Source organism: Takifugu rubripes, chromosome 6 (genome assembly GCF_901000725.2).
Source record: "Takifugu rubripes chromosome 6, fTakRub1.2, whole genome shotgun sequence".
Classification (NCBI taxonomy): domain Eukaryota; kingdom Metazoa; phylum Chordata; class Actinopteri; order Tetraodontiformes; family Tetraodontidae; genus Takifugu; species Takifugu rubripes.
This window is the reverse complement of record NC_042290.1, coordinates 11220109-11246158: the sequence shown is the minus strand read 5'-3', so window position 1 is coordinate 11246158 and position 26050 is coordinate 11220109. Positions and strand designations below refer to the sequence as shown.

At 48.7% G+C, this 26050-nt stretch overlaps 2 protein-coding genes across 6 annotated transcripts; one reads left to right on the top strand and one right to left on the bottom strand.

Annotated features, from left to right (window-relative positions):
- On the bottom strand, positions 1 to 8592 carry slc2a11l (solute carrier family 2 member 11, like). Of its 3 annotated transcripts, none has more exons than XM_029837475.1 (12): positions 8574 to 8592; positions 3815 to 3913; positions 3404 to 3564; positions 3208 to 3332; positions 2886 to 3015; positions 1937 to 2085; positions 1666 to 1853; positions 1202 to 1312; positions 944 to 1045; positions 787 to 862; positions 586 to 713; positions 1 to 506 (listed from the first exon to the last, which is right to left on the bottom strand). In XM_029837475.1, the coding sequence occupies exons 2-12, from the start codon at positions 3830 to 3832 to the stop codon at positions 306 to 308; spliced, it is 1389 nt and encodes a 462-aa protein (XP_029693335.1). In that variant the 5' UTR covers positions 3833 to 3913; positions 8574 to 8592; the 3' UTR covers positions 1 to 305. The 3 variants fall into 3 exon arrangements, with proteins under 3 accessions (XP_029693335.1, XP_029693334.1, XP_003965638.2); XM_029837474.1 differs by lacking the exon at positions 8574 to 8592 and adding an exon at positions 4027 to 4136 and having other exon boundaries at positions 3404 to 3585; XM_003965589.3 differs by lacking the exon at positions 8574 to 8592 and adding an exon at positions 4027 to 4134.
- kcnn2 (potassium calcium-activated channel subfamily N member 2) lies at positions 7804 to 25584 on the top strand. Of its 3 annotated transcripts, none has more exons than XM_029837469.1 (9): positions 7805 to 9536; positions 9736 to 9849; positions 16269 to 16687; positions 16911 to 17052; positions 17154 to 17264; positions 17513 to 17640; positions 19111 to 19119; positions 21282 to 21351; positions 23786 to 25584. In XM_029837469.1, exons 1-9 carry the CDS (start codon positions 8754 to 8756, stop codon positions 24059 to 24061), a joined length of 2052 nt encoding a protein of 683 aa, XP_029693329.1. In that variant the 5' UTR covers positions 7805 to 8753; the 3' UTR covers positions 24062 to 25584. The 3 variants fall into 3 exon arrangements, with proteins under 3 accessions (XP_029693330.1, XP_029693329.1, XP_003965618.3); XM_003965569.3 differs by having other exon boundaries at positions 7807 to 9536; positions 9754 to 9849; positions 23786 to 25583; XM_029837470.1 differs by lacking the exons at positions 19111 to 19119; positions 21282 to 21351 and having other exon boundaries at positions 7804 to 9536; positions 23786 to 23956.
- Positions 25585 to 26050: the final 466 nt, after the last annotated feature.

The window sequence follows — 26050 nt, the reverse complement described above, 5'->3', positions numbered from 1 at the left end:
GCTTTTTATATATTTATTTTAGCGAAAGCATCGATTGTATGAAGTGCATTAGTGTATATACGTCCACACACACGTGCACACACGCACGCACGCTGCGGATTTATCATGTAAACAACAACACGAGGACTAAGATGAACGCAGCCTCGTCTGTCACCATTTTAAGACATTAGAAAACATTTATTAGAGAAGAATGAACAATCTGGTTTTGCGACCCATTTTATGAAACAACGATAAAAGCGTGATGACATTTTTTGTCTTTTATTCCCGATGCACTCCCAAACGTCACTAAATATCAGGCTAAATGTTCAGAACTTGGTCTCGTATGGTTCCCTCACGTCTGTTTTCATGTGTTTGGGTTCCTCCTGTTTTGTGTGCATCTTCTGAAACTCTGCAGCGACCTGCAGAGCTGTGCAATTCTTGATCTCCGGGACGTTGAACTTGAAAAAGAGCCCACAGCTGACGCAGAAGAAGAGAAATATGAGGAAACAGAAGCCGTGCAGATGTTTCTGCGGAGAAAAGAGGACAGTCAGAGCCAGAGCGATGCGGGTTAATGACCGAACCTGACCGAACCTGGAACCAGCTCACCTCTACGATGGGAAAGACCATCCCCAGTGCAAACAGACCCAACCAGCTGATGGTGCAACCAATCGTGTAGGCGGCTGACTTGTACTGCTGAGTGAATAATTCTCCTGGAAGAGGAGCCGTCGCTCCAGCTGAGAGCCACAGGCAGGTTTTAGAAACGTGCATTCAAACAAGCAAAGCGCGAACTGAGACTGACGGACGTACCCGGACCACTGGCAAACCAGAAAATGAAGATGAATACCAGGACCATGCTGCAGTAGGGCAGCCAGGAGACGTGTTCCTATAGAAACAGGAGTGATTTAAGGAGCTGTGAATCACCACTCATGGGCAGCAGCTGGTGAGCGGATTTGCTGCAACTCACTTGAAAGTAGATAGTGATGGTGAGGAGGATCAGGACTACAGACATCCCCACGTATCCTCTCAACATAAGAACCTTTTTGCCGGTGTTCTCAATAATCATGAACTGCAACGTCAAAACATTGTCAGCAGTCACCCGCAAGAGGGCGCCCTAGTAACACTTTACTGCGGCGCAGCTCTGAAATTTAAACGTGTCCAAATGTGACGTTTTCTGTGACGGAGCTCGAGCTCGAAAGGTGCAAGACTGTTGAAATACACTTACACACGCGAGTGAAGTCAGGCACTCGCACAACCCTGTTCCCAAGGCTGCGTACCTCAGCTGGTGCTCCTGGATTCCCGCCGCACGAAACACCTCAAAACAGTAAAAGTAAACCTGGGCAGAAGTAGTTGAGGAATGGAAAATGGTTCAGTTTAAATTGCGTTTGTTCTAAAGATGACACATAAATCAGCAGTGGCATAACTGCATTTATGGCGTCGTCTAATTAAAACTCAACCAAACATCCAGTTGAACAGCTGATGATGCATTCAAACACCTCAACCATCACCCGCACAGGTCCAGTGGTGGCGATGCAGAGGAGGGGTTAGTGCTTTTACTGCAGTCGGCCGCTAGAGGGCGACTCTTGCATACGCATATAAATTCTCCAGCCCGAGCGGGTTTTGGAAAAGTTCTGCTTCCTCTCGGTGCGTCTGATCAGCCGAGTTTCGAGGCTGCTTCACGCGACTCACAGCGTTGATGCCACAGAGCTGCAGCCCCGTGAAGCCCACGAGGATGGTCAGGAGCTGCCAGCGCAGGCTCTGGTTCCGAATCAGCTCCAGCACCGAGTGGCTGCGGACGCCCTCCAGGGCGGCTTTCTCCTCCAGCATCTCCTCCACCTCTGTGCTGTAGTCCTTGTCGCCCCACAGCTTCCTCAGTGCTGCGGAGGAGGGCGAATGATGGAGAGTCAGATTAGTGCGATGACAGCGCGGGCCTCGGGCCAGAATCTGAGCGTGTTGGGACCTGTCTCGCAAGCCTGCTGGTCTCCTCTGTCCAGCAGCAGGAATCTGGGGGATTCTGGCAGGAACGGAAGCGTGACGAGCTGCAGCAACGCCGCCAAACCGTTGAATCCCAGCAGCCAGGGCCACTTCTCCGGGGTACCAAAGAACTCGCTGCAGGGGCGACATTATCCTCACCATCAATAGGACACAGAACCAGGGTGAGCAGCCCCCGTTTTAAACCTGCGCAGGCTCCATAAAGCCCACGCGTGCGTGGCTCTTTCTCAGTGTGACTGGTTCCTGCTCGGGGACTCAAAGTGGAGATTTGGTTAATTAGCCAACAAGTCTCCTCTCCTTAATGGAGATTAATGCCTGTGTTCCAACGTCCCCGACAAAGAAAACTTTAAACTACCTGAGCTCCGTTTTGCTTTGGCCTTTGGAGCTTTTGGGAAGTTTTGGATTTAAAAGCTTGCTCAACACCGAATCTCACGTGCTCCCGCGACATCACGTGGGGCTCCTTCGGACAGGATCTTTGTTAATTGTCCCCATTTGCAGCTGTCCGTGTCTCAGGTTTCCTGTTTTTCTTGTGTTTTTGCATCTTATTTTGAAGATTTGCTGCATTTCCTTTTCCTCTTTCAGTTTTCCTACATCCTGATTGCCCTGGAGTGTTTCACCTTTGTGTGTGAGTGCGCGCGTGTGTGTGTGAGTGTGTGTGTGTGTGCTAGATCCCCACCAGTGTGTGTTTTTAGCCTCTCCACCTTTGTTTTTGGACTAGTTAACCTTCACTTATAAGTTAGACTTTGAATAAACTCTCACACCAATGCTCCTCCAGTGTTCCCAGTAACTGGGATCCTGTAACTGAGCCCAATTGACCACGCCCACATCACTCATGGCCACGCCCACTGGCCAGCTGACATTTGAACCCGCTTCCTTGACCCCGTACCTGACTCTCGGGGGCGAGGGCAACACCTCACCTGATCCCCAGCAGCTGAGCGAAGAACTTCCCGAAGGAGGCGAAGGTTGCCACGGTGACGCCCACCATCCCCCGCAGCCTCTTGGGGGCGCACTCGACGAGGTAGATGGAGTGAGCGGAGAGGCCGATGCCTGCAGGCGCCAACAAGAGACGATGTGAGTCGATCGGGATCAATAAGTGGGGAACAGATGGTCTGATGAACCTCAGACAGAAATGGAGATTGATTATCTTTGTGGTTAAAGGAGGCGGGGGGGGGGGGCGGGGGGGGTCCAGGAGTCAGTGAAGGCATTAATGAGGGAAAAAGGAGATCTCCTCAGATTGACCTGAGCTGATGCCGTAGATCAACCGCGCCACCATGATCATCTCGAAGGACCTGGCAGTTCTGCTGAGGAGCATCAGCACAGCTCCAGCGATGGTCACAAAGTTGTTCAGCAGAAGACAGCGTTTCCTGAGGGGGGGGGCAGCTAAGCGTTAGGGTTAGAATCACACCAGACTCCTCCCCCTCCGCCCCTCACCCACCTCCCAAGTCTGGTGACGAGCGGCGCGGCCACCAGTGATCCCAGTAAGCCCCCGATGCAGTAGATGGAGATGAGGAAGGACCAGATGAGAGACACCTGCCACTCCTGCAGGTGGACGCCGTACCTGTCCTGGCACACCTCTCCCACCAACTGCTTGATAAACTGCAACAGAAGGTGCCGCTCCTCAACGTTTAATGAGAACGTAGCGACAAAAAACCCACGAATTTCACTTTCACTGACATTTATACAGCCCGATCTGTAAAAAGGTCACAAAAAAGTCAGATATCCGGCGGAATTGTGGCTCTTTTAACCGTTCTCGCAGAACATTGCAAATATTTTAACGGCAGGAGGAGTCAGAAGTGCGTCTGATCTCAGGTTTGTCGCTGTTTGACGAGGGTTTCGGTGTACTTACAGCCGACGGGGAGGTCATGGCTGAAACGCTGAATCCATACTGGAACGTTCCACCAAAGCCGCAGATGAAGATGGCGGCGATGACGACAGGACAGTCCAGCTGCGGGAGTGAGGAACATCTGCGTCAAAGGTTTCCATCTTTACACCCTCTCATGTAAACAACAGTTCTGGTTCTGCTGGTTCTCCCAGCAGGAGGGCCGAGGTCTCACCCACCAGCAGCGTCAGGTACTGGAGCATCGTGCGTTCTGCTCTGAACTCGTCTTTCTCCGGCTTGACAAACAACAACGTTTACTCATTAAGCTCTTCCCTGACCTCTGTACTGGAATATTTAACCCATGGGAATCTCCAGCCAGTCTCGGCTAACATGAGCTAACCTGCCCTCAGACACGTGGGGTCAGGTGCCCCCCTACCGGGTCTCCGGGGCCAGCCGGAGGTGTCCCGCATGTCGGAGTTATTTTGTACGACACGAACCCTGAAGGTCACACTTCTGTACCTAATTTGGTCTAATTTGAGCTTCATTGAGATTCTGCACAGTCAACCCGGGATTCAACGTGTTAAAGTTTAGCTTTTATTTTAGATGAACTCAAATCGGATTGGTAAAATATTTGCTTGCGATGAAAGAACGACGCCGCCGCGGCGATGTCGCCTCAGGAGGCCACCGAATCTCTGCAACGTCTCCCCGCTGGATAAACACCAGCATAATTAGCCTCTTTCACCTCAGATTAGCTCCAGGCGGGTTTATTTTCACAGCTCCAACTGGGCTCGAAGGCCTGAAGGCATCGGATACAGGAGACGCCTCGGCGAAGGAGCCGCTCCTTCAGGCTGAGAGCGACAGAACGGGAGGAAGTGAAGAAACGGGACGGCGAGATTAGCCCGAAATAAAATAAGATGTGCTTAATTATGCTTGAGATGGGAAACATGAGACTAGATTATAAATGAGGAGCAGAGGGAAACGTTCCCTCCGACAGACGCAAGAGACGGCCGACAGGTTTTACGGCCCAGTCAGGAAAAGACGGAGGGAACGCCGGGAAAAAACCTGAAAAAAGATCGATAACGGGCTGCAGGGGATTCATTACTGTGTTTTAGAGGAAATGGAGTAATTAAAATTGATCATTTTAACCCGAAACGCTAATCCAGCCATCAGACTTCACACCAAAGGTCTCTCCAGCAGGAGACTGGTTATACTGGGACAGAGAGGGTAGATGACTGGTTATACTGGGACAGAGAGGGTAGATGACTGGTTATACTGGGACAGAGAGTGTAAATGAGTGGTTATACTGGGACAGAGAGGGTAGATGACTGGTTATACTGGGACAGAGAGTGTAAATGAGTGGTTATACTGGGACAGAGAGGGTAGATGACTGGTTATACTGGGACAGAGAGGGTAGATGACTGGTTATACTGGGACAGAGAGGGTAGATGACTGGCTATTCTGGGATAGAGAGTCAATGACTGGTTCAGTCCCAACTGCAGCTCTACAAGAGAACATCAGCAGAACGTTCTTGACTTTAATGTTGGATTGAAGTTATTTTGAGCATCTGCAGGTCTGTTTGTCGGACTCCCACTGTGCTGGAAATGAAACACAAGTGTGTGTGTGTGTGTGTGTGTGTGTGTGTGTGTGTGTTGCAGAGCTCTTTAAAGCAGCTCCGGTGTGTGAAACAGACTTAGAACGATGAGTTTAAAGCTGGCGTCTCATTGAAGAAGGAATCCAAAATAACACTTTCTCAAAGGTGATTTCAGAGGCCCGGGCTGCCGTTACTGCACACTGAAGCTCAGCAAACAGGAAAACAGCAGCTATTTAAGCCAAAAACATGGCGTGAAAGATGCTCAGAGCTGCTATTTAGGTGGAATCCTACAAAGGTTCTTTATCCAGAACTTTGGGTCCACGTTGAGGCCGTGTTCTGGATCATTTCTCATGTCTGTTTTTACCGTCTTGCGCTAAACTTGTGAGGTCCTCTCGAGTAAGAGCCATGGCAACGCTTGATCACAATGAATAATGAATAGCCGAGCGGTTCACTTTACAAGGAACCTTTCAGCCTCACACACACACCGACACACACACGCTAAATTCTCATTATCTGTTGGAAACAGTCGAAATTAAATTCAAAGAGGATCCACTCGCACGCAGCGCCCGATGACCTCGCACCTCTCATTACTTATTACCATGTGTGGATTAAAACACTGGGGCAAACCATTTACCAAGACACTGGAGCTGAACGCCCACCAGTCCGGTGACGCCACGTCCGTCTTTAGCTGCAGAACCTCTGAAAAGAAGAATCCTGACGCGCTTTTCCTTAGAGTGAGAGGTCCAAATGTCGCCGGTGCTGCCGTATGCTAATAAATTAGCTTCTTAAAGGGGGTCAACACTCACGCTGCCTGAAAATCAGGAAGATTAGCATAAATTTGGATGAATGACCTGCACGTTTTTGCCGTTGGCTGAGTCCAGAACAGCGAAACAAGTTTTTTGTTTCTCTGCGAACAGCTGGATCCGTCTTACGAACGGTACAGAGGGAATCCTGACCCGGCGTGTCGGCACTCTGGATGACTGCGGCACCGTTTTGTGCCCCAAACGGACAAACGAGGAGCTCACATATGCAGACACATGTTTTAGGCCTCCACATTTATTTATTCATTTTAAGTGTTTGTCCAGTCCGACTGACATTTGTCAGCACCGGTCCTCTGAATTGGGGTTTTAATCTCATTGGCAGGTGCATGATGGGAGATAGCAGATTACAGATCAGAGATCCAGGAGGTGCACAGGTGGGAGGCGCAGATAACGGCAGACTTGGAGGGTAAACATCCCACCTCACAATTGGAGCAACGGCACGGGGACTAATTTGGTCTCGCTGATGACAAAGACTCCCAACACATTCAGGTTGTCACACACACACACACACACACATGAGATGAAACGTGCACAGCCTGTCAAATTTGTCCTCAAAGTGCCAGTTATAATGGATCAATGTTCTAATCTGCCGCTGCAGGAGACAGAAGGGTGCAGCGGGAGACAAAGCGAGGCTAATAAAAGATTTTAATAGTGGGATGACGGCAGCGTTCAGGCGAGCCAGGCGTGTCCGTCACGTCGTTGTGACGGACCGACGTGCTAATCACAGGCCGACCTGAAGTCCGACCCGTGCAGGGCCGACCTAGCATCAAAATGTGGCGTTTGACCTCTCGCCGTCACGGCCGTGAGCGCGCCACTTTGTCCTGATTACCTGTGAATCGGTACTAACATCTCAGGTGTGATGGGCCTCCTGGACTCAGATATCAGGGACACGGGGGGGGGGGCATTTGGCATGTAAACAGGTGGAGGATGGACACGGGGCGAGGTTCTTATTCATGTCATAGTATCAGGTGTCCATATGACTCAAACCTAAATGATAAATAAGTCATGTTCCCTTCATTTTTTAGCAGAAAGGAGGTTTTTTTTGTCAACCTAAGCAGGTTCCTGTTCTGCTGAGTTCTCTGGCTGCTTTGTCAAGATGATCAAACCAGTGAGATCGTGCAGTTGGTGGTGGGTCGAGTCATGGGCAGATGCTAAAAATGTGTCGGGTGGCAAACGCGTTTCCATTTCAAGGTACATCAGGCGGCTGGAGAGCACGCTGGGGGCTAAAGACGCGGATGCACGCTCGTTATTTATTAAACCACCAGGGCTGGTTTCAGAACATCCAGCCTGCGGCGGTTTGATGCCTTCCTGGATGGTTTATATAAGATCTGAAATGAAAAATCTTTTCAGAGTCTGCCCTCTCATCCCACCACCAGGGGGCGAAGTAACCGGACCCTCCGGGCAACACCACTTATGTGAATAATCTTTATGCTTAATATTACTTAAACCGCATTGACCCGATGGAATAATTACATCCCAGGAGTCTCGTGAGGCTCATTGTAAACACATCAGGTGCAGAAGAAGGATGCATTAGATAGATAGATAGATAGATAGATAGATAGATAGATAGATAGATAGATAGATAGATAGATAGATAGATGTGTCACGTGCATGTAGCTCCAGCCAATCGGGAGGGAGTGCGCATTGCGATCCCTGCACGTGCAGGGTTGCTTAATTAAAGGCTGATTAGTGATCGATGATTGACTCCGCGGGGCTCAGAGACGCTCACGTTACCCAAGCCCCACGGCCAGCCACGAAAAGACCGTCGGGGTTCTATGTTTCCAACTTTTTGAGACGTTTAATATTTCGTTTACTGCTTTTGATGCGCAGAAGTGTAAAAATAGTCCGCATTGCGAGGCGGAGGGGCCTCTGCGAGCCAAGAATCATCAGCTTGCAGGCGCACTAATGTGATCTAAGAGTCCCAACGCAGAAGCGGGCCGCCACCGCCGCCACCGGATGATTGTTCCGGCCTTATTTTATGCCTCCGCCGCTGCTCAATCTCGGGCACTTGGCTGTATTTCCTCCGGGTGATATAACTCTTCTACTCCATTAATAACGCCGCCACCAGCGTTCACATCAATTTCGGGGCCGCAGACAGGGGCCCGGCACGTATGGGGAGGTGACGCGGGGCCATGCGCGGTCACGTGGCCCGCGGCCAATGAGGCGAGAGGAGCCGAGCAGTTTGTAAATCAGCGGTGAAGTCAATAAAGGGGAAATCAGTCAGGCATTGATGGATCGAGCCGGCTGCGAAATCACAGAACCACTGAGATTTAAAACATTCCCCCCTTCCATCCCTTTAGATTCTTACTAGGCAGATGCCACCTACTGGCTACCTTCAGTGAATGAGTGTGGCCCCTCGCACCTCATGACTAACCTGTCAATGACGTAGAGACAGTTGTTTTGGTCCCCTCCTGCCCAATCGGAGGCTGCACTCAGTCTACCGGAGCCGAAATGGCTCTCGTCATGCGGCAGCTCTGTCCTCCCGTCTGCGCCTCGACGCCCTTCGCCGGGTGCTCCGCGGTCCGCCTCTGCCGCTTTAAACGGCAGCACTGACATGGGAAGCCCGTTGCATCTGCAGAACGATTTCTTCCCAGAGCAGCAGCAGCAGCAGCAGCAGCAGTTCCAGCGCTTCAAGTCCCAGCACTACTGCGGACGGGGGGATCGGCGGAAGCAGCACGACCAGCACTGCACCTGCAATAGCTGCACCTGCGATGCGCGGAAAAGCCTCGTCTTCCGCGGGACGTCGCCGGCCACTGTGGGAAGTTTAAGGACACCTTCGGAGGCGTCTTCGAGGCAAGGCTGCGAGTTGACACCCTCTAGTCATGGTAGTTCATCCAGGCATCATCGCCATCAGCAGCAGCAGCAGCAGCAGCAGCAGCATCGCCGCGGTCGGCAGCGGGGCAGCCTGGGCAGCAGCCACAGAGACAGTAACTCCTACAATGAAATAGCCATGAGCAGCTGCAGATACAACGGCGGCGTAATGCGGCCGCTGAGCAACTTGAGCTCGTCCCGCAGAAATATCCACGAGTTTGATTCCGAGTCCCAGCCATTGCAGCCCATCTCAGCCGCAGACGCGTCGGACGCTCTAGTTTCCAAGCCGGAGAATAATTCCACCACCCTGATGCCTTACGCATCGGGGGACGGAGGGGGAGGCTGCGGCCACAGCGGCGGCAAATCGGGGAAAAAGAAAAACCAGAACATTGGGGAGAAGCTGGGACACAGGAGGGCCCTGTTTGAGAAGAGGAAGCGACTCAGCGACTATGCTTTAATCTTCGGGATGTTTGGGATCGTTGTTATGGTTGTAGAGACCGAACTCTCATGGGGAGCTTATGGAAAGGTGCGTATCTTCTCCTGGCTGGACTCGATTTAGTGGCATGTGATTTAGCGCCGGAGCCAAAAGTTATAGAGGACTGAAAAAGTCCGGGCTCCGTGGAAGGTGCCCGGTGGTGGCCAGAGGCCCCTGAAGGGGAACCCTGATGTAATCACCGCTGTTTGCATGCAATCTTTGTGTGTTTTTCTGTCATGGTTGGCTTTAGTGTTGTGCTCTTTTCCAGGAGTCCCTGTATTCATTAGCTCTAAAATGCCTGATAAGCCTTTCTACAATCATCCTCCTGGGGCTGATTATCATATACCACGCAAGAGAGATCCAGGTAACGTCCAAAACACTCTCCCCACTCCTCTGGCTGCAGCCAGCTCTCATCCTCAGCTGCATGTGAGAACATACCTGCGGGAGTTTGACGGTGTTTTGCAGGGGGGGAAATCCGCCATGAGAATGGTTGGGATCAGGTTATTGACTCCCAGCGAGAGCAACAAAGCGGTAAATTTCAGGTTCTCTGCAGTGTAATTACTCAGTTCAATTACACCTCCGACGCCGGGGCGGTGGGACTCTGGATTTTTCTTCATGCGATTGCATGAATGACCCCATTGATCGTAATCTTTCGCACCGTTTTTGATGGGATTTATAGGCGCTGCGTGTTCCCCGGGCACCGCGTGGCCCCAACACTCGGACAGTTTTATAACCTCGCCTCCGAGAATTGTTGCATTACTTACACATTTCCCTGCACTTCAGCACTTGTGTCTTTTCTTGGAGACACACAATTAATGGAGCCACTTTAGGGGGGGGTTTGACATATGATGCAGGAGAGCTTTCATGTAGCAGATGCATTTCTTTTCTTTCTTTTTTTTTATCCTAATTGAATCAACTTGAAAGGAAAATGCCTTTTGAAAAAGAATAAATAAATAAAAATCCGCCTCCAGAAATGTTCAATCATGTTAATGGATTTGCTACTTGCAAACTTTGTGAGATTCTATGATGCATTCAGTTTGGCTGATCCCCCCACACACACACACACAGACACACACACACTTTTTAAATGTGCTTGATGTAAAACAAATACCATCAGACTCTTACATATTCCTTTGGACCATTCATCAGCCTTGCTAGTGTGTTTAGTGCTGTAGAGTCTCGGGGGGGGGGAATCAGTCTTTGAAATAGCCCCACAAACGCGCCGCCGTCTTCACGCGTCTCATTGTGAACCCTTCGCCGTGAAAAATGACGGGATTTTGCCGCCGTCATTACCATATTTCAGAGCATAACCCAAGCCGCGGCGCCTTGAGTTCCCAGAGCTGTTTATAAATTAGAACCCCCCTCTTCATGAAAGTAGATCATTGTTTCCTCCATCTCCTCGTGTGTGTGTGTGTGTGTGTGTGTGTGTGTGTGTGTGTGTGTGTAACGGAGTGCTGACCTGTCCAGGGTGATTCCCATCTCTGGCCCAGAGGCTGCTGGGATATACTCCAGCAGCCCCATGTGACGCGTTTCTGAATATGTGAGTTATTCAGACACTTTAAATTAGATTCTTTAATTTAGAGTTTGAATAGTTGGTGATCCGGAATCCAGACGCTGTGGATGTCGGACCTTCCTTTCTGGTTTCGGGTCATTGGGTCTTTTATTTTGAAATTCACAGTATCATAGCCGCCGACGTCTGTGTTCATAAATGTGGTGATGACGGCAGTTTTAAAGGCTTGTGTCATCACTTTTACGCATTACAAATGTCTGCAAGGTCGTTTTCTATTCAGAGCGCGCCGATATTTCCCCCTTCAGCTTTGAAAAGGACTTTCTTTTGCTGTCAGTTTCTTTAATTACCGCTTTGGCCACCTGCAGCGCCCGCGCTCGCCCCGCTCTGACCTCCAGGCCCGACGTTAAAGCGGCTCTTTCGTTTTGAGTTGATTGCAGCGGTTCGTCGCACATTTCTGCAAAGACTGATCCAGATTGCTCATCGCCGAGGACCTTTAAGCGACTCGGGAAGCATCATCCGCAGTCTGACTCACGGCGTTCCGCCTCTCCCCCAAATGTTAACGACGGCGTCTGCGTGGAGCGAACGACCTGTCACGTCCCGGAGAGCGAGCAGTTGTTCGTCCGTGGCGTTCAGCTCTCACGGTTTGAAGGTCTGATATTTAGCCACCGTATTTAGAAAAGATAGGGACAGACTATCAGCCTGTGTGGATATTGACGCATTCTTTGCTTTGTAAAGATGACAGCATTCGGGGATTCTTCTGGGCACGAGCTTCCGTTCGTTACAGCTACCCGAGCCTGGAGGGTTGACAACATGAGCAGCGCTGTTCTGGAGGTCGGCCCCCTCCTCGGTGTGGGTCCTCTGCCCCCGCGGGGCAGTAGATTATGCATGCACCGTCCGTGTGTACTCACAGCCGCCTGTCAGACGCAGAAGCACAACTCAGGGTGATGAAATATTTCCCCGCCACTTCCAACCTTTTAAGACTGACTTACGCATCAAACCCGCTGCAGACGGAACCCCCCACCACCACCACCCCCCCCCCCCCCCCCCCCCCACCCACAGGGTGCAAAAGTTTATTTTCCATGAGAGGAAGTGCAAAACCTGAAAGAGCAGGTTGGATAGCAGAGCTGGGGAGATGTTCAGCATCAGTAGCTAGCACTACCTTTGAAACCTAAAACCAATAAATGTGTCTGTATTATTTATGTGCACTGATGTGCTGGTCGGGAGGCACAGTGACCACTTCCTGCTCCCACTTCCTGCTTCCCGCACAGCTCAACACCCCAATAGGAGCGGCGTTATTCATGCTTTATGTTAATGTTTGGTCCTCCTCCCCGCCTGACGACCTTTCCCTCCCTCTCCTTGAAACGTTACCGGCCTGATGTGGTCCCAGTAATCCCTTTGACAGCCGGTGATCTGCCTCAGGAAGATCAGAAAGTTTTGGTTTTTTTTCTCTTTAGCTCAGTTGAGTCGGCAGCGACTTATGTGATTGGAAACAGACAAGTTTGAATCTGCAGCTCCGCGACTTTGCTTCGTCTTTGACAGAGTCTAAACTGAGCTGCGCTTATTGGTTTCGCAATCTGACACGCGGAGAGTTTTTCTCCTCTTTTCACATCAAAGGCTGGCTGCCGGGGGCCCCGTTAGCGCAGGGGCCACTGCCGTCTCGTTGTGACCCGCGATGGCAGTTCTGCTGATTTTCCCTTTGACTAATGCGGCATCGCTTTGAGGCCTGTTCTGTCTTTGATCTGCACTTCCTGTGATCAGATTTAGCACAGGTGTTTCACAGTCACGCGGCGCCTCAGTGCGCTCCAAAGGTAAAACAACAACCGCCAGCCGGTCCTGCCGAAGTCAAACCCTGGCCTGGCTGTCCGCCCGTCCCTGGCTCGTCATCGTGTCAGAGACACTGGGCGACTTCAGGAGATAGTGGGCGTTTATCTCCTGCCCGAGAGCGTCAGATAACCACCGATAGCATCGACCTCGGTTTTCACCTGGCGGCCCCAGAGTGTCTAAGATGTTAAAATGTGTTTATTGAGAGTCGCGGGTGCCGGCCTTCATTTTGCAGATGAATGTTAATGCGTAAGTTGGCGGGGGCCGCAGCGCCGCTTGGCTCCGGGAGGCTCGAATCGAATATACGTGAGAATGTGCGGCTTTGTTTCAGAAGATGACGCAAGCAGGAGTTGCAGATTTCTCTCTGCCAAGTGGCCTCTAAGTGTCTCGTTTTGATAGCATAAATAAAGCACGGCATTAATGTCTAATTGGGCCGAACCTCTCAACCTAATCCACTAATGAGATTGAGCGATTTCATTCTCAGCTAAGATATATGTTCCCCGGATCCACATTACACGGATTAAATATTGAGCCCGACTCCATTAGTTATATTGAGTGGAGTGAAACCAGTAACCAACCCAGTGGGTGTCGCAGGTGCTCCGAGGTCCCGAGAATGATCCGAGGCCTGACCTCTGACCTCTCATTCTGTGACCTCTCTAATGTCTTTGTGTGGGATTTTATTGCCTCCAAACCCTGATAGAAAACCCAGTTTAGGCCTTCTGCCATTCCAGCTCCCCCCGTTATAAAGTTGTGCTGCTACGTTAGCATCGGAATACTTGACGCTCGGAGCTAAAGGGCTCTTGAGTATTGGATTTCAGGTCACCCATTATCATAATGGATTTTACCTACCAAGAAGGCTTTCCTTATGCAAGCTGGGCTTAAATGTTTAATCACACTGTTGTGAGGTAACAAACTTTTTAACCGTTTGCAAAGGGAGCTGTTTTTTTTGTGTGTTTAATGTGTAAAATTAGACGCAGCTCGCGCGGCGTGGAAACAATAGCTTCAGCTGCTTTCGGAGGCCTAATTCTGTAAGTAAGGGACGCTGGCGGGGCGCGGGCCCAGCTGCTGCTGCCCTGTCTCCATTACACCCCGTCTGAAAGTCAGACAAGGCCGGCTTTGGTTTGGGTTACACACTTCTCCGGCAGATGTCAGTTTGTCAAAGGAGCTCGGTGTCGCTTATGTGACGCGAACAATTGCCCCTGAAATTGTGATCCAGGTGTTTTGTGGGCTGGGAGAAAACTCTGATTGTAGCTTTTGAATGAGGACTTGTAGGACTGCTGTATCAGTTGTTCACCTCCGTGTTCGGTTGTAGTTGGTCCTGTGTTCAGCTTTAATGTTCCAGAGTGCCGCTGACGCAGACAGCCAGCGCCGTTAACATCATTAATGTCTTTTATTTTTAACCCTCCTGTTGAATTCCCACCCTTTTCACCGTGGGAAATATTCATTTAATTCATTTTTTGGCGATCTATCACAGCTGAAATAATAATGTAGGCCAATGGTTCCCTCGGCCCTCCAGGACAGTGGTGCCTCTGTAATGAGACATTCCAAATGCAACTAAAGGAACTCTTCGTGGCAAGATGCCACCAGTGCGAGATGAATAATTGAAAATATTATCGCTCTTACAACTAAAACTGCAGGGTGTTTTTGTCCTAAATCAATAAGTCCAATATAGCTCAGACATGAACAGCTAAGGGACCGTATGCGCAGGCTAGGCGCTGCATCGAGCAAACTTGCAACCATAAATCCGGCTTTATCATCAGATTTATCATATCCTGGTTAAGACTTGGTTCTTATAAAGCTGAGGGTCACCCCAAGATCTGCAGCAATAACAGCAGCAAAATCATACGCAACTGATTTTCTTACCCTACAAATAATTTGGACACGGTCCCTAAAAATGAAAAACGCATCAGTGAACATATATGCTATTTTCTTAGTCAAACATATTTGTGTCCTGGTAGTTGACTGAAAACACAATATGTGCACTGCACCAATACCTCAAACGCAAGCCTTAATATTATCCGTCTACGTGTTATTCCGCATTATTTCTTTCCTCTTCATCACGGGTGTTTACTGACGCCAACGTCGTCTGAGCTATGTGCCTCTGGTTGTGAAGGTCTGTGCACACGCAGGAGACCTTGATGCGATCGAGCCGATAGAGAGGAGGAGGCAGAGAAATATCGGTGAGAAATCCTTTGACAAGCGTCAGATAAGCTAATTCCCTTTAATCCCAAAGCCTCAGCAGCAAATCTGAAATCTGGCGATCTGGAGGAAGATTGAGGTGACGTTCTCGGCGTCATCTGGGATCAGTGTTGGATGAGCTGCCATCGCAGGTGAACGCAGTCCTCCTCCGCCTAGAGAGCCCAAATTGGATTGAAAGTGATGAAGAGGATGTGAGAAGAAGCTGCCGTGTGTATGACAGAGGTCATGAGGCAGAAGAGTGATGAAGGCCGTGGAAATCCGCCTCCACTCACGTTCCCGGAGGAAAATCCTGCCTTCTGGTCACCGTGGCGATGTCACCGCAACCAACTGCTAACGGAGAGGCGACAGATGTTCTCATCAGTATAAAACTGTGAATGCATCACTTTAGGGACAAAGATTAGAGTAGCAGGACTCCAACGTTTATAGGTGGAAATCCAATTTAATCTAAATGCTCCCAATATTGCAAAGCTTTTCACAGAGCCTTTACGTCCCATAAAATTGTAAAATATTGTATCTGCCCTTTTAGAGGGGATTGGGGGGATGGGGATGGGGGGGGGATTCCATGATGAAAGAGGGCTCAGAAGACCAACAAACTGACGAGTTAAAAATAATTGTCCTTGTCTGCCTCAGCATCCCAGAGATATAAATGTGGACGTAAGTGTAAAAGGAATTGATTCCTACAAAAAACAAATAACCTATTATGTTCGAAAGGCTTCTCGATGCTGTTCTGGAGAAATCTGTTTGATTTCCGTGCAAAGTGGATTCCTGCTATCTGTCTTCTCGCCAGTAGGTGTCGCTACACCTACCGGGCTACCTTATTATCAACTGTCCGACTCAAAAATCAATTTAAAATCTTTCCTAATTACATTTTAAATAATCTAAGTTATTCATCATAATTATTAAACGTGTTACAGAGCGTTTTTTTTTAAACACACAGAAACGGAAGCGCCGTAAGGGCCAGAACAGAACGTGTAAATTCAACATGACATCATCATGAAGCATCGTCCCATTAACACCGATGCTCGTCCTCTGTCCCGTAATCAACCCCGCGTCGTCGTTTCATTTGTCAACTGCATTTAAAAGCTGCCGAGTTCCCAAATATCACTTAACAATGTGACTTAATGACTCCCGGCTCTCTGTGACTTATCCTTTAATGGGGTTTAATGACTTCCTGTAGATTGCTGTGCCACCGTGATGAAAACGTTGGATGATTTTAAACCCTCAGTCGTCCTCATCCCGCCCTTCCCTTGCAGTTATTCATGGTGGACAACGCTGCCGATGACTGGAGGATAGCCATGACCTATGAGCGCATCTTCTTCATCTGCCTGGAGATCCTCGTGTGCGCCATCCATCCCGTCCCAGGGAACTACACCTTCACCTGGACGGCGCGCCTGGCCTACTCCTACGTGCCATCCAAGACGGACGCGGACGTGGACATCATCCTGTCCATCCCCATGTTCCTGCGGCTGTACCTCATCGCTCGTGTCATGCTGCTGCACAGCAAGCTCTTCACGGACGCCTCGTCGCGGAGCATCGGCGCGCTCAACAAGATCAACTTCAACACGCGCTTCGTGATGAAGACCCTCATGACCATCTGTCCTGGCACGGTGCTGCTGGTCTTCACCATCTCGCTCTGGATCATCGCTGCATGGACAGTGAGAGCCTGCGAGAGGTGCTCGGACCCCGTTCTCATGCAATGCTGCTCTGCTCCGTATAAAACATGAATAAGGCGTAAAAATAGATGACACGCGTGTATTGCAAGCCCCCCCCACCCCCCACCCCCCCACACACACACACACTTCTCAGCACCACAGCTGAAACGTTAAGATGTCAGATGTTTTTGGTTGATTTCGATTTTCTCCTGGTCAACTTTCTGCTTTTATTCTAAATCTCAGGTACCACGACAACCAAGACATAAACAGCAACTTTCTAGGAGCCATGTGGTTGATCTCAATCACGTTTCTGACCATCGGATACGGGGACATGGTCCCAAACACGTATTGCGGGAAAGGAGTTTGCCTCCTGACTGGCATCATGGTGAGGGACGCAGACCGAGAGCTGCTAACACGTCTTTATGTACAGAGACAACTGAAACCTGTAAACCCGTACTGTTGCCGCGTCTTCCTGTCCTTCCGCAGGGAGCCGGATGCACCGCCCTGGTGGTGGCCGTGGTCGCGAAGAAACTGGAACTAACCAAAGCTGAAAAACACGTCCACAATTTTATGATGGACACACAGCTAACGAAAAGAGTAAGTTAGAAGAAATGATAATTGATGCGACGTCCTTTCCCTCTTTTTCTTTTTTATAATGAAAAAAAAAATTAGATTTTTGATTAAATTAAACTGCGAGCTATTTCCTCTCCTAATTATTGTTGTTTTTGATGAACTAGCATGTTTGAGAGCATCGGCTTGGACTTTGTTTGCCGCCTTCTGACTGGACGGCATGTTTGGTGCTAACAGAGCCGAGCTAACCGTTGTCGATGCTGCGCACGTTCCAGGTGAAAAACACGGCTGCAAATGTTCTCAGGGAGACGTGGCTCATCTACAAAAACACCAAACTTGTGAGGAAGACGGACCACGCCAAAGTCAGGAAGCACCAGAGGAAATTCCTTCAAGCCATTCACCAGTAGGTACCGCGCTCGGAACGCCGCCCGCCGCAGCCCCCCGGCGCCCTTTGTCCAACCTGAGATCTGAATTGTTTGACACCTGTAGCAAATGTACGCGCTGGCGCTGCTGTGGGAACCTGAGCGATTCCCGATGATTCTGCGCAGTGGAAAAGTGTGCGACATGTGTGGAAATTATTCAGTGACACACTGCAGGCCCGGATAATCCGTTTACGCGAGAACCCGATTAGAATTGTCCGACTGAAAATTGCTTGTTTTATCTGTGTGAAATGGTAGTTCCCATGAATGAGAATTAGAAAAACCTCTTCAAATGATAATGGACGTCTTGTGGAGGGAGCCTGGGTCTCGCAGATACTCCCGAAGGGAAAATGAGAATTCTCGGTGGTCTGATATCGATCGTTCTCCCTCCCTCACCTTGTGCTGCCAGACCAACTCTGCTGTGTCTCTTCCATCGTGTATCAGTTTGCATGCTGACCTCAGGACCCGACGTGTTCCTTCTTTTTGGACGCAGACCCTCAGCCGGTCTTTTGGCTGGTTCCCGGGGGACTCGAAACGAGAGCGCTAGCTTACCCGAAAAGAGCATTGATTTTAGCCTCACCGTGCTCCTGTTTTTCTCCAACCGACAGCGCTTACAAGCACCAGTCTGCAGCTTCGTTCACTAACTCTCAGCCCAGTCGCTGCAGTGTGATGTGTAACGACTGGAGCTCCCTTTTGTCTGCCTGCTTCCTTCAGTTTTATGTATGTACGTGGGTCCTTGTAGTTCCCCCGGGTGCAGCTTTGATTTGCTCTTTTGTACGATATTAGGAAGTCAATGGAGAGGTAGGAGATCCTCTGACTGTCTGCTGCTGCTGCTGCTGCTGCTGCTGCTGCAACCCACATCAGACTGCTTCTGTTCAGCATTGCTTGACTGTGCTCTGCTGTCAGGTCATTTGCAGCGTTGAAGCTTCACGACCTTTTTAGCCACGACACTAAAGCTAATTCTACAATCATACGGTGCCACTTTGGTAACTTCAGGAGGTGAATACAGGAGAGAAAAGAACCCCAGCAGGCAGCCAGGTGAAAGCACAAGCATGAGCCTTGGAAAAGGGTTCCCACTGTAACAGTGTAGCAGTGTGGAAGAGAACATCCCAGTGGTCCTCATCAGTGGCTGCGCAAACAGTTGTTAAGCCCGAGTCGTCCGTGCCGCTGCCTGTTTACAGAACAGGAGGCCTGTTTTTGAATTTATGTTATAGCTGGAACTGGTGCACAGGAGGGGAAGAATGAAAGGATTAGAGTCAGCAGGCAGAGCTGCAGCCAGACAGATAACACATCCAACACCGGCGGTGGAGGAGAGGCGAGAGGCGAGATGAGGGTTACAGCAGCCGGACTCACGCAAACCACATGAATATGTTTATCTAATGTTGTAATGGTTCATTTATCTCCTTCATGTTTCTTTTTTTTTTTTTCTTGTTCTTATCGACACAATGCAATAGAGCTCGAAAGTAAGTCTTCGCCTCCCATGTAGACACAGACCTGTTGTTTGCATGCTAACAAGAGCTTGCCCTTAAACCAAATAATGTGGCTTTCAAAAAAAAAAAAGTGACACTCCCTCGTTCGATAAGTGAAATTCATGCCACTGGAACCCAACCCAAATGTTTCACGTGAGTTACAGGCGGCAGCAGTTGTTATTACACGTGCAGCAGAGACAAACAGTCGACCTGCTTTAGTAAACAACTAAACGCCCAACATGCGGTGAATTTCAATTATCGGTGACGGAGGGTGTTTTCCTTTCCATTTCTGCATGGATGTGATGAGAATTTGATCTTTAATCAGAAAGCCACTGATTAAATTCCAATTAACGGTGCTTTCACGTACCGAAGGATGGCGACCGGAGCTCGACGGGAGGCGCGCCTGCAGTAGCACACGTAATTAATAAAATCCTCTCTGTCGTGTTTTACAAGGGAGCCGCTCCGGCAGATCGAGGCTCTGGGTCATCCTTCGGCGCGTGGAACCACTGTTACGCCTGATTCTACATCTGCAGCCACATTTTTCCCCTCATTTCTCTGTTGGATGACAGCAGCAAAGACGCCGATGCGCCGTTATCAGGAGCGCTAAGCAGATAATGGCGTCCGGCTGCTCAGAGAAGAACTAGCAGTTTCCAATAAACACTCCTGAGGTCGCTCAGATGTTGCCTTTTACCCACCGGGCACGATGATGCACGCCACCAAATGTCTTCCAGTATGTTTCAGGCTTAACATCTGTCAGGTTGAGTGTCTCAGTAGCTCCCCTGTGGGGCCGCTGTCCCTTTTCATCACCAAGGTTGAAGTGAGAGGCTTGTTCGGAGAACAGCGGATTAGAAAAGCAACCGGGAGGAAGGTCAGGGTGATGTCTCGCAGCAGAACCAGATTCAGTGGCGGGCTGCTCGGCGTGTCCATTAAGCTGAGCAAAAAATTGTCTGCACGACTGGCGAGGTAAACAGAGGTCAGGGGTGGTTAAAATAGCGGAGCACTAAGTGAGATTGGCTTTGGTTTTAGTGTTAAAAAGCTTTCTCGTGTTCCACCTGATGAATGGAGAGGAGCGCTTCAGGAGCCCATTCAGAAGAAAAATGACCGTGATGGGGAAGGGGGGGGGCGGTAAACCCGTGTAGAAATTAAAAGGCCCCCATACCTCGAGCCACGACCTCATCTCCGACCTGTCTTAAACAGGCCGTTTCTCGTTGCAAGGACATTCTTGCGTCCCCCGACCCGTCAGGGGAGTGCACGGCCCTCGCCATATCTGAGCTGATTATCAGGCCCCCCCCTTAAACCCCTCCCTAATCCTGACTCCCCTCGTTTCACACACAATCAGCCGCCTCTTGCCGCACCCACGCTACCGTCACAGGGTCGTTTTATTCTTTTTTAATCTCATTTCACCCCTCTTTGGAGCCCGGGCAGCTCCTTCTCTCTGTATTATCCAGTTTCATTTTAAATGCGTGGGTGGTTCAGGGAGAGAAAAAAAACCTCTTTAGCATCTTGAAGCCACGTGTGGCCGACACGCTACAATACTACAATACTGCAAACTTGCTGTTTCTGAGCCCCCCCGAGGGCAGGAGTGAGAACAGGCGCTCGGAGCCTAATTAAACAGGAGACGTGAATTATTGAAGCATGCGTAGAGGAGCATTCCTGCAGGTTTGAGCTGCCACGTGTCGAAAAATAAAACGGTTCGGGACTGATTTACCTTCCTATTAAATAAAACATGGAGCTCATTTCTTTGTGATCTTTTGTTTTGCGGGAGACGGACTAAAGCTGCGTTTCTTATCTGATGCGTTTAGGCAGCTAAATAAGAAAACGTTGTTTTGCCCTGAAGGTGAACTACAGCCATGTGTATCTCTGTGTGCGTGATCAGCTTGATAGATGTTGTTTACACTTCGCAGATGCCCTGATCCTCCTTGTGTGGTCAGCCGAGTAGCGCTAACCTCCCCCTCCTCCCCCCCCCCCACCCCTCCTCCCCACTTGCATGCAGCTCAGACCAACAGACTGACCCCTCTCTTTTGCATTTCCGACACACGTCCCGTGCATGTCCTCTAGGAGTGCTCTCTGTGTGTATGCCTTGTATGTGCCCAGATTTAATTGCTGCACCTTCTGCTGGAGTTCATTTGTTGGGTTCTGAATGGTCTTGTGTTCAGATTGAGAAGTGTTAAAATGGAGCAACGGAAGCTGAATGACCAAGCAAACTCACTAGTGGACCTTGCAAAGGTAAGTCCACGGCTGCATTGTACACCAGCATCGACCTCCGTGCTGACGTATGTTTTAACCCCTTGTGTGCCCGACCTGCGATGCATGCCAGTACGCTGGACTTGGCTGTGTCTTCTAATGTGAACCAAAGTCTACAGGTGTCAAATAAACAGACAGGCTGCGTAAAAAGATGATTGTTGTCTGCACTCACCTGAGCTTCTCATCCCGTGGGTTGGAAATGATGATGATGTTTGACTTTACAGCGTAGATTGCACGCTGGGGAGGGGGGGCGCAGCAGCGTTTCAGGGGCGACTGAGAAGAAGCCACCTCGCGCTTCCGCACGCTTGACGTTCTCAGGTGTTTGTGTCCGGATGCAACCGAACAGAGGTTGACAAACCTCAGGGAAAGTCTCGGCAACGCGCCGGCCTGACACAGCAGAACCGTCTAACCTGGGAACAGAGACACACTGTGATCTGATGATTCAGCCAGAAGCCAAAGCACAGAGCGCTGACATTCAGGAGTCCGCCACATTCCAGCTGGACCCGCGCCAGCGCGGCATGGAGGTAGTAGTTAATGTTGCCTAATCACCTCGTGCTGTAAGGCGGCAGCGAGGGGAGCCGTGGCGCGACATTGGCCCGAGGCGGTTCAATCCGGCGGCGCCCGCTCGGGTTCTGCTGTGACAGCCTCTCACCATGAGAGGGCAGCGCAGCCTTTTGTCCCTCCGGTGAGAAGCTGGAGCTGAATAGTGTCATTGGCAGCTACGTCGCCTCTGCAGTGCCATGAAGGAATCCTCAGATCACATTGTTTCCCCAAAACTCGATTATCTATCTTGCAATCTAAGGTTTTTTTTCCTTTAATGGGGCCTAAGTGGTTCACTCCCTTTGTCATTCAGGCCGAATCACGTGTTGTTAAATTGCCAAATTGCCTTTTGGAGTGATCTCTGCTGTGTTTTTTTTTCCCGTCCAGACATGGTTTGATGGTGTCAAATTGTGTTTGAAGTGAGATCAGATTGCATATCTCTCCTCCATTCGAGTCTCTTCTTCTTTGGTTTAATGGACAAACTAGATTTCGACTCTTTGAACCATCAACCTGCAGTGGAATCTGTTGCATCCGTTGGCTGCTGAAACAGGCTCGAGTATTTTCTGAATTGGAAACATCGCCACTTAAAACTGCTGCAGATGTTCAGGCTTTGTTGTCTTGTTTACGAGCCCAGTTTAATTAGCTTTTTCTTCATCTGTGCAGGGAAACAGGTCAAACTGTTCACGTGTTTACGCACCGGGACGTTTATCCTGCGTTCCAAGATTATTTAAAATCAGTTTTATAACATTCACAAAACCAAAAACTCCACAAATGCACATCTTTGCCTCGGGTAACAGGTTAATATAATGTATATCTGCCCTTTAAATGCTGAATGGAAGTGTGATGCATCAAATAAAAAAAGATTAGGGTTTACATAATAGGATGCAGCGAAGCCCTCGTATGAGGTGTTGGCGCATTGACTCGTCCTATTTTTCTGTCTCAAACGAAAAGAGGAGAAGGTAAGTGATGGATGGCGTCGCCTGTGAGCTGCCAGGGGTTATTAGCCCTCCGCTGAATGGAGCTCCGGAGGCAGCGACACTCCCCCAAATCAAGCCAAGGATTTCTGAGGATGTTCAAAAGCTGCAGCTCATATCTGAAGAGGAACAGCGGCCGACGGCGTCGCCCGCAGCCGCCTCTCCTGTTTCCTCAAGGTCGCGAGCTCGTATATGTGGACGGAATCGTGACCTCTGTGTGAACTGGTCATAAAAATGTTCCTTCCGGGGTGGCGGCTGTTCAGTTTCAGCTGCCCCCGTGACATTTGTTTTTAAGATGAAATGTGCTTTCCTGATTTTTTCCTCTGTTCCATGAACACAGGATGACAAAGGACGAGTTGCTGGGAAACAGAAAAGAGCAAAAAAATAATAATTCCTGTTAATGTTAAGAAATTAAAGTAAGGACTTGGCACTGTTTCATGTTGAAAACCAGTTGGTTTGTTTTTTAGAATTTCACTTCATCTTTTATGCCGTTTCAATTTAGATATAAAGGCTAGATGTCATACAAGATCCTTTCAGCTCTTTTTCCATCATATTATTGTCAAAACTTGTCTACAGGTTCACGTCCACGTGAGTTTTAGCATTTAAGGTGTGGAAATATCCTTGTTTCTTCTGTAGTTTCACAGCTATTAATGACAGCTTTATTCTCACTGGAGTGGATCTTTTCTTATTTAAACTCTCTTTTGCAGCCTGAATAGAATGTGAAGTGAAATTTAATCTTTTTCATTGTCTTTCCTCCCCTTTGGAGAATGAATTCAGAGTGTTCAGGTTGAAAAGAATCCTTTATTTTATTTTTTTTTAAAAAGAGCCTTTTTAAAATAAAAGCCCACGTTCTGCATCCATGAAAGTGAGCGTGCTAAGTGTGCTTCTCTCTGCTGTTCCAGACTCAGAACATCATGTATGACATGGTATCAGACTTGAATGAGAGGGAGGAGAACATGGAGAAGAGGATTGCTGCGCTGGAGACAAAGCTGGAGGCGCTACTGAGTAACTTGCAGGCCCTGCCGGGGCTCATCAGCCAGGTCATCAGCCAGCAGCACAGGGACTTCCTGGAGGTGCAGCTCCAGCCTTATGACAAACACAGCCCCGAGCGCTCACAGTCTGCGTCCAGGCGGAGGTCATCCTCCACAGCCCCGCCCACCTCCTCCGACAGCAGCTAGAGCCCGCGAGGAATGCCTCCGCTGAAGACTTTTGCCATCATATGGCCAAGTTGCATTTATTGTAAAGCCTTATGGTTTCAATAAGTATTATCCAAATTCTGATGACAGAATCCGAGATACTGGGGACAGTTTTAACGGATAATTTCATGCTGTGATTTGTTTTTTATTACCTCAAAGGATGCTGTTATCCTTGCTCCGGTGAGATAACCACAAAAAACGGCGCTTCCCTCAGTAAAAACTCAAAGGCCTATCAATGAGGGGTACGATGAGAGCTCTACTCCATCTCTATGCAGAGGTAGCCACTTCTAGGTAGCAAGGTTATCATGTGTGAAACTATTGCACTAAACTAGTGCTTCTCACTGACTTTGTGCTTCCACTGGCTGGAGTCAGCTCCTGTGTTCCTCACAGAAAACTGAGAAGGCAGAGAAATTAGTCAGGGAGCGCGAGGAACCGTGCTGTGTTGGACGGACTGAGGTGATCCGACACCAGGAGGCCGATGCTTCCACACACCGTCACTCAGAGATAACTTCAAAAAGCTTGAAACCAGAGGGGGGGAGCATATATCTTTTAGGTTAGTAACAGCATCAACTATAGCAGTTTTCTTTTGCAGAACACCCCCGTAGAATGTTTATTTTTGGGGGGTTATATTGAAGATAATTTAATCCTCTAGTCAAAGATGAATGCGTCAAAAATCTGTATTTGCACTTTTTAATCAATGCACTTCAATGCTGACTGGTGTATGATATAAAGATGCGATGCTCATTAAAAGCAGAACGTTTAAGATGTTTGGACATGAATTCCTTATTGTCGGTTCTCAAGTTTGCGATTGTGTTGATGAAACCAAACCGGAAGAGAGCAGATCCCGATCAGAGCTGTCTGTGTCCCACCTCCTGTCATACCTGTTCTATTTATGCTTTCTGTCACTCAAGCTGGGTTACAACAAACACAGATCCAGAACTCGCTGAATCGATATCTACCTTTGAATGAAATGACCTATTTTTGTATATTTTAATGAGGACAAGCACACCTCCAACTAAAGCAGACGCCACATGATGTGACAGATTTAGCATATTTAGCATATGGTTTAATATTATTTAGACTGGTCCTGCGATACATACATAACTATCTCTGTTCTTTTTAGCCTTAAGAACCTTTATTTTTGACACTGAAAGCTTTGGATAATGCTGTTTGTTTAGCTGGCTGAGCAAAACCCGAGAGCTGCACGAAATAGCTGAAATACAGTGGCTGACATTTCATTTATTTGTGTGTTTTGGCTTAAAAGTTGAATTAAGACATTTAAATGTAACAAAAAGAAACTCCTGTCCATTTTGTCTCTGTATCAATTATCAAAACAAAACAAAGAAACATGATATGGCCAATGTACCCTTTAAACATATTGTTCATCACATGTACAAACTTTTAAAGGAGGTCTGGTAAGCTAAGGAGCAGAGACCAGCTTAAGTTTAGTCCAGAAACTTCAGAACATAGGAACCAATGAGATATTATCCTGTATGCAATTTAAACAACACAGAGAAACAATAAAAATAACTGCAATTTTACATGTGTCTGTCTTTATCGTTGCAGGATCATTTTACATAACTTCTTCTCACTGTTGTTAAGTTTTAGCACGTACACAAACTGCTGTGTGAATTGTAGTCCACAGTACGTTTAAATTTGATGTTGTGGAAGGTTTTGAAATTCATTTTCGAGGTAATTTTAAAAATGGAAGTCAATCAAGAAGCATTTAAATATTCAGTCTCGTTTCTATCCAACAGGGGGCGGTAGAAACGAGCCAAACAAAGCCTATAGATGGAAGTCAGATGTGATTTAAGTTAAAAAATAATATATATCATCCTTTTGTTGTCCCTTTTGTATCTATTTATGTGTGTATCTATGTATTTAGTAAGTGTAGACGTGGAAGTTCGCAAATTATTATTCTGGGGCTCGTAGATGACGTTACAAGAATATGCTATATTATTTCCCCTGATT

Excerpts from the sequence above, each read along its gene's own strand:
- slc2a11l (XM_029837474.1), bottom strand. The coding sequence starts at position 4,050 with ATGCTCCAGTACCTGACGCTGCTG. Across the intron at positions 3,586-3,814 it reads CCATGACCTCCCCGTCGGCT|GAGCGGCACCTTCTGTTGCA; the intron begins GTAAGTACACCG and ends TTAAACGTTGAG. Across the intron at positions 3,016-3,207 it reads GATCTACGGCATCAGCTCAG|GCATCGGCCTCTCCGCTCAC; the intron begins GTCAATCTGAGG and ends TGGCGCCTGCAG.
- kcnn2 (XM_029837469.1), top strand. The coding sequence starts at position 8,754 with ATGGGAAGCCCGTTGCATCTGCAGAACGATTTCTTCCCAGAGCAGCAG. Across the intron at positions 9,537-9,735 it reads CATGGGGAGCTTATGGAAAG|TGTTGTGCTCTTTTCCAGGA; the intron begins GTGCGTATCTTC and ends GGTTGGCTTTAG. Across the intron at positions 9,850-16,268 it reads ACCACGCAAGAGAGATCCAG|TTATTCATGGTGGACAACGC; the intron begins GTAACGTCCAAA and ends CTTCCCTTGCAG.